At 39.2% G+C, this 13,746-nt stretch overlaps 1 protein-coding gene across 4 annotated transcripts in view; it reads right to left on the reverse strand.

The window, feature by feature from the left end:
* MOSMO (modulator of smoothened) overlaps positions 1-13,746 on the reverse strand; it is a 31,018-nt gene that overhangs the window by 5,094 nt on the left and 12,178 nt on the right. The window contains exons 2-3 of one of the 4 annotated variants that reach the window (XR_004754696.1): positions 7,207-7,419; positions 6,257-6,363 (exon numbers count right to left, since the gene is read on the reverse strand). Coding sequence is in view for 3 of the 4 variants with exons in the window: in XM_035339994.1 (XP_035195885.1) it covers positions 2,974-3,022; positions 7,207-7,419 (262 nt within the window). In the remaining variant the exon portion in view is untranslated. Of the gene's footprint in view, positions 1-2,973; positions 3,023-4,392; positions 6,364-7,206; positions 7,420-13,746 lie in introns of those variants that run through there. The other 3 variants (XM_035339994.1, XM_035339995.1, XM_035339993.1) reach the window with 3 other exon arrangements.

Below are 13,746 nucleotides of genomic sequence, written 5' to 3' on the forward strand. Positions count from 1 at the left end.
TGCACACTACATACTAGTTTGAGTTTCCTCTCACTTAACACAAATTGCTGCTTTTTATTTGTTAATAAGAAACACAGGTGATGTCCTTGTCAGTACTCCCTTCTCTACCACTAAGACAGGAAACTCTAGGGGTGCTGTTCCCTACTTGGGCTTCCTGCAATTCAAACTTAAGCAACAGTTTAAAACAAATAAACAAGAAAACCATACTAGTGATAGCCACCACATTAATTACTGGCTCCTGTGCAAGTCAGCAGTGCTCCAGATCTTGTTACCAAAAGGTACCTTAAATTCAGCAGCTCATCTGTCCTTACCAGGACAGTCTCTGTTCTTTCCAAATGAAGAGATGATGGGCTAGAGCAAACTTAATAGTATGTCAAGCAACTTCATTACTCTTCTTCACGTGCTTCAGTCTTTCCAGCTTTACAATGTTACATGCCCGTACTAAAAGCTTTATCAACTCCATGTTTATTCAAGATCAACTGCTTATGTTTTTATGTATGTCACATCTTAATGCTTAATTCTTGCAATTTGCATAGCACAGGTCTCAGCTTTGAGGAAAAATACTCATGCTCTGTAGAAGAGACTAGTTATGGGCATGAAGAACCTGAATTCAAGAAATGTCCATGAAAAATTATGGACATGAACAAAAAAGGACAGTTTCATCACATGATGCGCATCAGACCTTCCGCTGATCCTTGCATTCCTAAACATGAAGCAGCTTACACAGTACCTTGAGTTGAATGCTGCTAACACAAGAATCAGCCTCTCTGCTTATTTATTTCCCAGTAAGTATTTTAGTAAATAAAAGTAAACTAAGTAATTTATATATACACTTTCCACTAGAGGGAGCATGTGACTTGCTTTTAATATAACTGCACTAGCAGATTATGGAAAAAAAGAGCAAAAACAAATCCGTCAACTGCACAGTTACGGAATTGTTACTCAGTGCTACCACATTAGATCATCTGTTAAAACAAAACCAAAGAATCAGAAACCAGACGTTAAACATAAAACATGTTAAACATTACTTAATCTAAAAGTTTTTATCTATTTTATTGGTCCATATAATCCCATACAACACAATCAAATCCTTAAAAGATTGTTTCCTCTTTTTTAATTGTATCTTAACCTGTAAACCAGTCCATCTGAAGAGAGAAAGATCAGGTATATGTTTCTTGAGCAGATCTGTGTAAGCACAGAAGAGCTCGGTGTGTACATGGTCCAGAAAACAGTGGTTGATAATGCATACTTATTATAAAAACACATAATTAGTAACAGTTTCAACAATACTCTGAGGATGAGTCACATTATCATAACTCAGCATGTTTTCTATTACATCCAGTTTGTACCTGAGGAGCATTGCAGTTATTTACCAAACTTTATTACATTTTAAACAAAAATGCACTTATAGGAAACAGCTTTACGATTCTGAAACAACCACCTCCACTTCCAGGATTAAATTTCCTTTATTACTTTCAAGAACTACATAGCTGGAAAAGTTCTGATGGCCTCATGGATAAGGCAGATGAATGTATCTTTATTCTCTCCCCTACTGACCAACTGTTCTTTAAGGTGCATTGTACATAACTGCACGCACCAGCACTCCTAGGTCTGAGGCCTGCTACTGACATTGTACTACCAAGCCAAGAATTTGCCCAGTATCTCGCGTTCTTGCGGGAGGACAGAATAAGGAGGTACCTCAACCTCCCTCAGTTTGCAAGAGGAGAAAGAATAAATTCTGCAAACGCAGACTGTGAAGAACGCTAATGCACATACACGCTTCAAAAATGTTTGTTACAGAAGTAACCAGCAGTCTTTTTTCTTCCAAATAACAGCACACATGTTCTTCTGTGAGGGTTTCCAAGCAATTTTCCTTTGTGTGGTCTAAGAATTTTTAATCTACTAAAAAACAAATTTCAGAGTTTGTCAGATTAGGAAGTCTAAATTATCATCTCAAAAAATTGACATATTAAGAAAAGATGCATGCTTAATTAAAAAATCCAAGAAAGGAAGCACTCAGTTAATTTAGTGTATATTCTTCTAGAGTAAGAATTGCTGGCTAGAGCTGTGACACAAATGTAGCTTTCCGTATCTGGTTGTATCAGCTACAGCGTATTTCCAGCAGAATCTCCAGCAACCCATAAATAACTTCTTCCTCAGGAGTACGTACTTATGATTCCAAGGAAAGTTTGCAGAAGAAGACTCAATCTTAACAAAAATATTTAGGTAACAGAACACAATTTCTAATCTGCTTCTGAATGTTGTCTGTCAAAAAAGGTCTAGATCCTTTAATTCTTAAGCTTGAAATTATTTTTGAGTGTCCAGTGACAGTAACTTCAAAGAATCCAGGATAAAGTATATTGAAAGAAGGAAAAGGATATGGTCTAGTCTTTAGGAGAGCATAGTACTACCTGCTTGTCTATTTGGAGATGCATAACATAGAAAGCAGCAGCTGGTACAAATCCTTTATAACCCAAGAAGCCCTTCATTCACTCAGAAACACCAGGAACAAGTATTTGCAAGATAGCTAATACCAGTTAAGAATGTGATTGTCCTACTGTGTTTCTACTTGCATTCCAAAAATCAAGTCCGTTACACTCATGAACATTTAAATCTTCATACAAATGAGTAACAGACTCTCTGGTAACTGCTAGAAAAAAAGGCAGAATTATGACTTTCTATTCAGCATCTCTTCCCTCGATATATCTCAGAGAAGCACCTACACTTCAGTGGTGGTAACAGAATTAGTTCCTTTTCTAGCTGTAGCAGATGGTAGAGACCTGAATTTGATTAAGATGTAAGCAGACCTTGTAGGCTATTCTACGAGTTCCTGCAACATCCAAGATTGTTATAATATAAAGAATACCACATAGGCGGCCTCCACAGAGGATAAGCTCTGGATATAGTTCCTAATTATAGATCTTAACAGTATTTGTCCCAAGGACCACAAGAATTACAGCTTTAAAGATTTACCATAGGTTCGCCACATCCTGTCTTCTAAAACAGAAGATGGCATAATGACCTGCAAAGGAAAGGGATTTAGATTAATTTGAAGCAGGACTAGCAAGAAAGTAGTAGTTTCAGAGATACATGGAACAATACCAAAGCCAGGTTTCTTGCCTGCTACCAACTTATGCCTCCCTGTCACAGGGCAAAATTAGTGATGAAGCAATACAGAAGCTGGGGTGGTAACAGCTCACACCTGAGCAACAGGTAAATGATACCATGCACTGAATAGCTGACAGATCTTTGGTTGCCATCAACAGATGAGGCATAGCTGTGAGTCTGCAACTCCTCTTTTATTGAAGAAGCACACAAAGAGCTGGGCAGTACAGAAATGAACACCGAGAAGGAATCTACTCTTCATTACATTGCGTGAATTCAGCACTACAGTTAATGGGACTCAGAGAACAGCAATAATATTGATAGTGTCTAAGCCCAGGGTGACAATACCTATCACACATCAGTAGGAATACTGTGATTTTTAAAAGACTCTTCTCTACAGGAAGCATAGGAAAACTTCTGCATCTGTCTTGAGAAGACTTTTGTCACTTGTGCAGCATGATCTGGAAGACTGAAATCTCTCACCTGTCTGCAAAGACAGTTTGCAGAGAAGCCTGAAAGACAAGTTTCTACATAGTAAAGTCACCAATGGCTGAGAAAGGATGCAAATGCTGTGTTACTAAATACTCTCAGGTGCATCCCTTTAAAAGTGTATACAGGAAAGCATATACATGAAATAAAATTTTGTCCTTCACATGTCCCTTAGCTAAGGCAGACAAGATCACTTGGTAGTAATTCATATTTAGTAGATGCACTGTTGAAAAGTGTGTTATCCAAGATGACAAGACTACAAGCAAAAATTCCAGCAAAGATAAGGTACATAATATGGTTAACTTTTTTCCAAGCCTAATTTCTCAATATGATTAAGAAATCAAAGAGAGGAACAGTTTTTTTTGCTGAGGAAAAAGGTTCTGATTCTTACTTCAGGAGAGCTACTCCTTTGTGACCTTTTCTGGATACAAAAATAAAAGCAAGCAGGTTTCTCTGCCATAATCTGTTGTGCCAACAAACTGCTGAATTACAGAGGGATATGTGTGAAGAGTCACCCAAGAACCTATAGATCCCATCATAGCCATAACCTGGGTAAAAAATGAGAGTGAAAATCAGACTGCAATAAAAGTTGATACCAACAGCCTGGATAAAGTCACCACAATCCAAAACAATGTCTAAAAATCATTCTAATACTATCTTAATCTTTTAGTTGTAGCAGAAAAACTCTATCCTACCTTTGCTTCTCTTCGAAGGGGTTGGTATAGGCATGCCAAGCAACCAGCACTAGTTTATGACCTGGACTCTTCTTCCCTGAATTATCATACTGTGCTCTGTAAAGTGAGCAAAGGAACGAAGCACTGAGGATGTTTGCACCAGTTTACTCTACAGTCTTCTATAAATTGAGAAAAACATCAAATAGTCCCTTAGGGTCTTTCCAATGATTATCACAAAATCAAGACAAAGAAATCAGGAAGCTTCTCTTTCCCTGCACAATGTTGTTAAACAGCTACAGGGAGCTGCAGTTCAAAGACTTTTCTCTTCTGCAAGGGAGGTCTTCATTCTCTTCCTCAAAAAGAGAGGTTATTCCAGATAGTTATCCAGGAATAAGAGTGAGGCTCTCACCGCTTCTCTGGATAGCATTCCACCCCCTTGGACAGAAGGGCATTTACACTGGAACTGGAAACAAACTGACTCAACTCATCAGGGTCAAATTCCAACATGAACTGGACAAGACCGACCTCTTACCAGGCCCTCCTTGCTACTGGCAGAAATGCAAGGAAAGGGTTGAGCAAAAGGATTCCTTTGCTGTTCCATGATGTAATTTAGACCCCCCTTGCATTTGAAGACAACAGAGCTGCCAGTCCCAGAACAGCCTTTAGCAACCCCAGAAAACTTTGCTGCCACCTAGGACAGCACATCCTATGTCATGTTTAGAAAGCTCTGCAAGAATATCTACTGGTTGCCTGTACTGGGCTGTGGAGTCTTGAAATCACCTGCAGAACAGATGTAATACAATTATAGTTTTCTCTGCCACCTTCTAATGAGTTCCTCATCTTTCATAACACAGTACTCTGGCACGTCACAGGAAGGACCTGTTCATTGTAGTCCAAGTTAATTCCACAAGTCCACATGTTGCCTAATACCAATCTACAAATAGATTACTAATTTGCGTTGCCATCCAATGAACCAGATAATTTGTTCTTGTCAACCTCCTGAAAAATAAAGAACTCTGCCTTCCATTCACTTCTTTTCCCAAAGTGACTTTTCTTACAAATGAGTCAAGCAATAATTTCCCATCATTAATGTTAACAAGAACACAAAGGTCACAGAGTCATACATATTGGAGATGAATATCGAAGATGTTGAATTTCAGCCACATAATCATATCTTAATAGAATTATAAGAAATTCTGAGTTGCAAGAGAAAAAAGTTAATATGCTTCATTATTAAACATAACCAAGGCAAGTGCAGGCCCTTCTATATTTAGACCTTAATAATGGACCAGTTGCAAGCTCAAAGGAATCTACAGAAAAAAGAGCTTTACATTACCAGAATTTTCAGCTGAACCACACAAACTTATAGAAAGCCAAAGATGCAAGATTTAGATTAATGGAGATATTTTAAAATCACTGAAATATGTAAAGCCCAAAGTGCAAGTTGTGAATTAAAGAAAAAACCTCAGTAAATAAACCAACATATAGTACTAAAAAAAAAAAAAAAAAACAACAAACATGCCATAAAACAAGTTTTGACTTCAGCTCACTGTAAGCATTTTAATCTTACATAGCATTTTGAGCTCAAACCCTCCCTGCATACATCATATGCACATGAAGTATCTATAGATATACAATGGCAACCAGAAAAGTTGGGCTGTAATATTCAGTAATACTCATGTCTATTTTAGTCATTCACTTGAAAATAAAAGTCAATCACAATGAACACAGCATTTCAACAGCTCCACTGTCTGCAAAAGCTGCACTACCAATTTAATATGCTATGTAGCAAAGTTGTCAGAAGGATGGCTTTGATTGTACAAGTGCCTCAGCAAAGTGCCTCTGTTGAAGCTCAGTGCTTTTTTACATTGTCCCCTCCTCCATAAAACTTCAGTCTCATTCATATTAGATGTTATACAGTTCCATTAAACCTTATTTATGTCTGTGTAAACCACAAACCTGCATCTTCTAGTTAGTGTTCACACTACCTTTAGTGGTATGTCATAATTCAAGTCAATTTAAAAGCCCTCAGGTTTCGAGTTTTTTCATGCTGTCATCCCCACCATTAAGGCACCATTTCACAGTTGGCATAAGCCTGTAACACACACCAAGAAAAGGAAGTTTGAAAGTTACTCCCCTTACTCGTTATAACTATTTTTCATTTGTACTGAAGTAGCCACAGCATGTTCCCTGTGCAGAAACACAGGGCTGCTAGAGGAGGCTCAGCCTGCAGTGGGAGGAATTATGCCAGTACTCAAGCAGAGCAGAACCAAGGGAGGCAGAAAAACACTGGTACTAATCCCTCTGCTAAAGCACTGCTGCGGGTCACAGGAAGCAAAAGTCTCAGTGCTATGAAGCACAGCAGATGCTCTGCAGTGGGCAACCCTCCTGCATAGCCAATTAAGATGCAGATATTCTGAATAAAAAACCTGTTGGGAGCATCAAGCAGGACTGAACCAGCATCAAGCCTGAATGAGGTATTCATGAGAAACTTGTAATAGGGATGGATTTCAGACTGTAGTAAGTCTCAGATGCATCAACCGCTTCCTCTACCTAGGGGAGGGAATTTCCAGTCATTCCATTTGCTAGGAGTAAGACTGGAGATATGGGCGTGGCAAAGACTCAATCTGGGACTGACCTCTCCCACCTCTGCTCATTTTCTTCAGCTAATTAACAGCACTCCTCAAGGAAGGTAAAGGGATCAGGGAATGCAACGCCTTCCTTTAATCTCACCTTGGGCCAACAGGCTATTAATCCCTCTCAATTATCAATCCCTCAATTTTTGAAGAATTTCTTTTTTCTCTCAGATGTGGTATTTGAAGAGAAAGAACGTTTTCTATAGCAGGAGCCCTAGACATTGTTCCCTGACAACAGTGTTATTTTAGACTCCACCAGTTTATCCTGTGTACAGGTCAACTGTGTAGTTGAGGTCACTTACTTCCAGTGAAAGCTATCCAGCGGGCATATTTAGTAGCTTCTCTTCGCCAGTGGGAAGCCACCAGCAAACCACATGTGACAGTTAGTGAAATGATTCCCATAATGATGAAAAATAACGTAGTGACCCACTCAGGAGGCAGCCGTGGAGGAATACAGGTCCTGTCACGTCCATGGATGGTTTGACACTGTCGCACAAGGCCAACTGTGAGAGCACCTGAAAATACATAGCAGAGAGGCAAGTAAACTTTCAAAATCCTCTCTGAGGGGCGCTCAGCTGCAAACTGAATCTCAGATTTGTCTAGGTAAAAGGGATTATTTGATGAGCCTTATTAAGCCTTTCAAAGACAGAGGATAGGAGGGACATCTATCTTCATGTTCTTTCATCAAACCTTTGCACAAATTGAAGTGAGATGGCTACAGGCTGTACAAGCTGGTTCTTGAGTGGCAGTCGAGGTCTAATCAAAGGGATAAAGCACTCCTATGAAGCCTACCACTATCAGCTAAAATAGTGGAGTTGTAGAGAGGACTCTCCCTCATCTTTGGAAGAAAAAATACTTATTATAATCTGATAAAACAGGATGCAGCCCCCCTAACAAGTCTTAGTCTAATGCCTTTTCCCCTCAACTGTAAACACAGCTTTAATCCTCAAAATCTTGCAGTAGAATTTCCATTTAGTTCACATGAAGATTTTAAGAATGTTTTCCAAATAATCCACTTCTTGACAATAACTGTCTAAAGAGTCAATTGACTTAGGTTAATTCTTTTGTCAGCTAACAAGAGTTACAACACACACCAGCCGGGATATCTACACTACTAGCCAAAGAGATCCTAGGAAAAGAACAAGACTGGTACAGGAACCGTATTGTTTTGTCACAGTCCACCAGAGGAAAAAAACAACCAAATCATTTTAAAAGTGTAGGTGAGTCTTGCAGCAGCAAACTGGAATGCAACCAACAGGCTGAGCCTAAGACATATCATGACAAGCAGAATTCTGTAAGTGACAGAAAATCAGGTGTATTCTATTAGATCCAAGTAAATCTGATTTAGTATCTATTTCAGAGCATCTGAGACTCACACATAAAGCAGCTTTTAGTAAGCTTTAATACTGAACTTCTTTACCTGGAAATTTTTAATGCGACATTAACATGTAAAGTTAAAATCTATTTCTTCCTGGATCACTTAAGTCCTATATTTCTCAATTCTTCAAAATTTCTCTTTTTCTGACCTACTTCCTTAAATAATCACAATTCTCCTTTATCTAAATTAAAGTCATCAATGCATAGCATTAAACACATTCCTCCACAAATTATTTTAAACAGGTCAACTATAACATTATTTACTTAAAGAGTGCAACTCAGAAAAAATGATTCACCAAAAGATTCAGAGATGTATTTTCAACTTGAGTAAAATTTTGAGTAAAATCCTTAAAAATGTCAGTTACAAAACCTACTACTGCAAAACGGGCATTTTCTACTCCAGATATACAGCAATCGTACCATGGCTGCACACCAGGATTAAACAGAACTCAGCTAGAATTACACAAGCAGACTTGCACAGCCCACATGCCTGTACACTACAGTTCTGCATGCAGTGCTTCTCAGTTGTTTTTTTGCAGCCTGCAATGTTTTCATTTTAAATCAGCTGCCAGGGCAGAAGGGAGATGTGCATGTGTCCTTGATAGTCAAGCTCCTTGAAACACATACATATTGCAGAAGCTCATACAAAATACTAAGTAGCTTGGGGATAAAGAGGCTATTCACTGCAGCATGACAGAACAATAAACTAATCCCAATCGCTCTGCAAGAATAGGACTTAACAAAAATTTTGCTGCATTTAAAGCTAAAGTCAGTTCTGTCTAAACTGGACTTCTAAACTAAAGAGTAACTTTTAAAAGTATAAAAATTACATCATGAGCTCAAATATTTCCTGAATTCAGAGACAATAATTGAGCACATTTTTAACTTTGACAAAAGCAACAGTGCTAAGGCTTTGAACCTAAGCCTACAGACTCTTTGGAGGTCAAATGAGGTAAGAAAAGGTTTGTGAACTATTTCTAAAGGTTCCATAAAGGTAACTAGGAGAAACAACCTCACTCATAAATTTTGAGTTCAAGTTTAAGTTCACAATACCGGGTTATCTCACATAAACTGAAGAAGCTCAGTTATGAGCTCATAGCTTGCTCCCAGCGACAGATCTCCTGTTGAATGCAGACTTCAAAAGAAGAGCAGGTACAGAATGAATCAACCAGCGCTTGAGGCCACAGAACCTCAGGCAAGCCAGCCAGGATTACTCCGCTGGTTGTATTCATACCTACATACATAAAATCTGATTCCATAAATAAGATTTTTCTTTGGTGTGCAAAAGGAGTATTTACTTGCCATAGAACTCTAAAGAAGAGGGGGTTTACATGGTATTCGATTATGTAGATCCTGCTCTAAAGCCAGCAAGCAAACAGTTGCTAGGCAGCTGCCAATGATATGTCTAGGTATAGAAAATCTTGGTTACTCTTATCTGGTTTACCACTGAAAGGAGGGACAGAGATACTGAATAGGACAGTCTCCTCCTGCCCACAGTTAGAGAACAGCCCAATAGTCCGTCTCAAGCTAGTCATCAAGTTCCACTCTTATCCCTAGGAAAAAGGGGCTTTTAGTCATTCCTTCAGAATAATGCCAGCGTAACTGCTGAAAAACTAAGCACCAAATGTAGCAGTAAAACAAACAGCAGAGGTAATGCCAGTAGATAAGGCAACTTAAACAGATATACTCTATAGCCCTAAAACACGTGCAGCAGTTAGCATGCATGCCCATACTCCAAAGCCCCATACCTGCAGTGAGCTAGGACAGCATGGGGATGCAGAGGGCTGGTCCCCTCCCCTCATGTCATCCCCCTCTGTAGCTTCCTAGTCCAGCACTGTGCAGCTCAGTACAGCCAGTGCAAGGAGTGATTAGTATATGCACTTAGAATTACTAAAAGGCTCAGCCTTGATCAAAGCAGAGGATGCTGAATTGAGCAAAGGTATGTGAAGTGGTCCTTAGTCTTTTCCAGGAAATCTATTCCCTAAAGTACCAGGGCACTTCAAACACGTGAAACCGCCTTCCAGTGAGTCCGATTATAACCAGAACTCCATGTAATACCAATGAGAGATTTCATGATCACATTCCCACACTACCTTACCTCACTCCTCCAGACCTCCAGCAATGCTTATTCTGACACTGCCTTTTTTTTCTTTTAGCAGGATCACTAATAAAAAGGCTATTTAAGAAATGCACTAAAATTTGGGAGAATAATCTATTTTATAATTAAGTTTCACAAAACCACAGAGAAGAAGAGTGGGGAAAAGGCACCCCACCAAGGGCAGGCAAGCCCTAGGCTTTCCCATTTGTGCAGATGTGCCGCTGCACTGAGCAGACCCACGAGTCCCACACCAGCCCTGCTGGTGCTGTGCCATCCCTCTCCTGTTTCCGTGGTAACTACAGAGCCACCAAGGAGGAAGCACACACTGCGGAGAGAAACAAAGATTGCTGCAGCCCTTTCACTCCCCCACCTCTCCATCACTTCTGAATTATTAACAGTGGCACAGCGAAACCACGGCTGGAAAGCAGAGGCATAATAGCAGCTGTTCACATGTTTGCTGTTTATCTATTATTTGACTGCCAGAACATGCAGGATCAAGCATGCCACATGGACACAGAAGAGGTGCCAGTGCCCTGCAGAGCTAACTGTGGCACAAGAAGCAATTAATATGATAAAAGTATGATGTAGTGAACAAGGTGGGGCTCGAACATTGCAAAGTCAGAGCTCAGCGGCTACACTGTCACGCAAACACACAAAGCACAAATCCTCAGAACTGCTTTTCCTCATAAAGCTTGGGACACCTGCCTGTCCTCTGCACTTCCCCCACTTGCAAATACTCTTTCCCCTTGTTTTAGGAAAACACTATTCCTTGGGTTTAAATGCCTCTGCAACCTTTTCTATTCCCTGGCAACAGATTCCTCACTTTTACCTTCCATATATTAGCCACATCCTAAGCAACATGCTTATTACAAACATTAAATTAATATTATGGACCAATATGCCTACTGAGGAGGTTAAGAGAGTCATTTGCTCCACAACAACCCACCCACCTGCCCTCCCTCCCTTGCAGTCCTGATGAGATGGAGTGCTTCTGCTAGTAACCCCAGCTGTGTCTGCCTGACAATTTCTGTTCAAACTTCTTTGAAGAGCACAGTAGATTTGTTGTATCATCTTTGCTAAACAAAGAACATAATTTACAGGGCTCCTAATGAGCTGCTGGTGAGGTAAATCTTAGAGCACTGCCAATGTAGCAAGGACACTGAAAAGTTTTCTTTTAGTAATGAGCACAGTACATGGAGCTACGTTATTTGGGCACACTAAAACATTCATAGCTGCTGGTTAGGTAACAGTCACATGACAATGACATGTAAAATAAGGGCAGCTCAGTTAAGCCATTTCCTGCAACTTAACTGGGCCACAGACAGGGACAGGAGGAAATGAAATTATTCTTGGAAAGTTTCTAAGTTCTGTCCAATTAATAAACTTGAATGGAAAAGGGGACAGGTCCATCTAAGAGGAGGAACAGACTGCAGCTGTCTAGGCACAGATGTGGCTCACTACTTGATCCAAGCGGAAACTTGAAAAGTCTAAAGAGAATGCAGTGATTTGTTCATCTCAAACTAATTCCCTGTATCAAGTTCAGTTTAACCATCAAGTTGACTTTGGCCATCTTGCCTTTAACATGTCTGCTGCTCCTTGCCTGCAACCAAGCCTCTCTGACAGGAGAACGTTTTCAAAGTGAGCGAAGCATAGCCGAGGAATTCCTGAGAGGAACAAACAACAGAATAAGGTAAGAATGGTTCCAACACAACTGCCCATAACAGCAAACAAGGAGGAAGTATTTCCAAGAAGATCCCCCCCCCCCCCCCCCCAAAGTAATTCAAAGAATTCTGCATATTTTTTTAAAAAGTGGTATGTTTCCCAGTCTTACATACCAAAATTATTTTCCTGCAATGGAAATTTTGTCACGTTGGAGCATTTGTAAGATACTGTACACACATGATTAACTGCAGCTAAGTAACTCTAAATGGAATAACACCTTCTTCTACACTTCTTTGCTTAAGTCATTGTTGTAGGACAGTATATGGATTACCTAAATAACTATAAAATAACTAAAGGGTATTGTAAAAGGATCAAATATCAAAATATAAGATAGGATCAACTGCCAATTTCCAATCAAGTATGAGAAAACCACATCTGCTACTGTTCCTACATAAATAATTGCTTCTTTTGTGATAGATGGGGCATAGTTTGAAGAGATGGTGTTTAGCACTTACACGACTAAAATAACTTCAAGGTTACCATGCAAGTCCTGTATTCACGATGTAGTATGACAGATTGATTCTTTTACTGCAGGTGATCCACTGTGTTGTTCAGTTAGTAGATAAGAGGCAACCAAGTTCTGACTCACTAAAATAAGATTTATGAATGTTAAAGGATGATTTAGAGAAAGGGTTAAAAGAGCAACAGCGGATTAACTGCAAAGGCACAGAATACAGAGGAGTGCAAAAGAAAATGGATTATGAGTTATCATTTCTGTACTTTGTATGCCAGATTTTAGGTTTTTGACTCTGTCTCTTGAATTATCTAACAGTTATGGTAACCCTGGAAGAAAAGTTTTAAGAGTTTATTATTTAGAAGCAGACCAGTATTATTTTATAATTTGACCTTGCTTCTGGTCATTTGATATGTCCCGTAGATATTTATTGGTTCAAAACCCACATCTAAAAACATTTTTTACAATGTTGAAAGATAAGTTTTATCAGTTTATAATGTTGAAAGACCTAGATTTACTTGCGGAGTCTTTGCTATACCTAGACTGAATCTTTTAAGAGCAAGTCAACATTGCAAGATACGTTATATAAATTGCTATTTCTCTTCTACTCCATTTATCCCCTTCTCTGAACTCAGAGTGTTCTTTACTTCTCAAACCAACTTTGAAACGCACTATTCTTCTTATACTAGAGATACAAAAGGTGTTCCTTTGTCAGAAACTAAGTGACTCTCTTATGATAAAACACTCACATTGGCAATAATAGATGAGGTAACTTCCCTAGCTTCAGTTTACTAGCTATGATAAACCTATTAATTGAATTCTGTTTAACAATCCAATACCCAGACAACTTAATTTATTAAGTACCATTTTTGACATTCTTTAGAAATCCAAAACTTAATGGCTTTTAAACAGAAGAATTCTCATTTTAAAAATCTAATCAACATTAAAGGGTCATGGTTTATCAAGCAGCCTTGCTGCTGAAAACCATCTGGTGCCTGACTTGTCTCAAAAGTTTTCAGTTCAGTATTTGTATGGCACCGAATTCAAACCAAATCCCCCTTCCACAAAAAAGCGGCCTTTTCCTTCCCTCCCACCACCCCCAGAGAGAAAAAAATAGGGGCCGTATCTTGGGAAAGTTCCTTATGACTTAGTAGTATTAGAGAAGTTTATTACTGCAGATGAAAATCATTA

Source organism: Oxyura jamaicensis, chromosome 14 (assembly GCF_011077185.1).
Source record: "Oxyura jamaicensis isolate SHBP4307 breed ruddy duck chromosome 14, BPBGC_Ojam_1.0, whole genome shotgun sequence".
NCBI lineage: Eukaryota > Metazoa > Chordata > Aves > Anseriformes > Anatidae > Oxyura > Oxyura jamaicensis.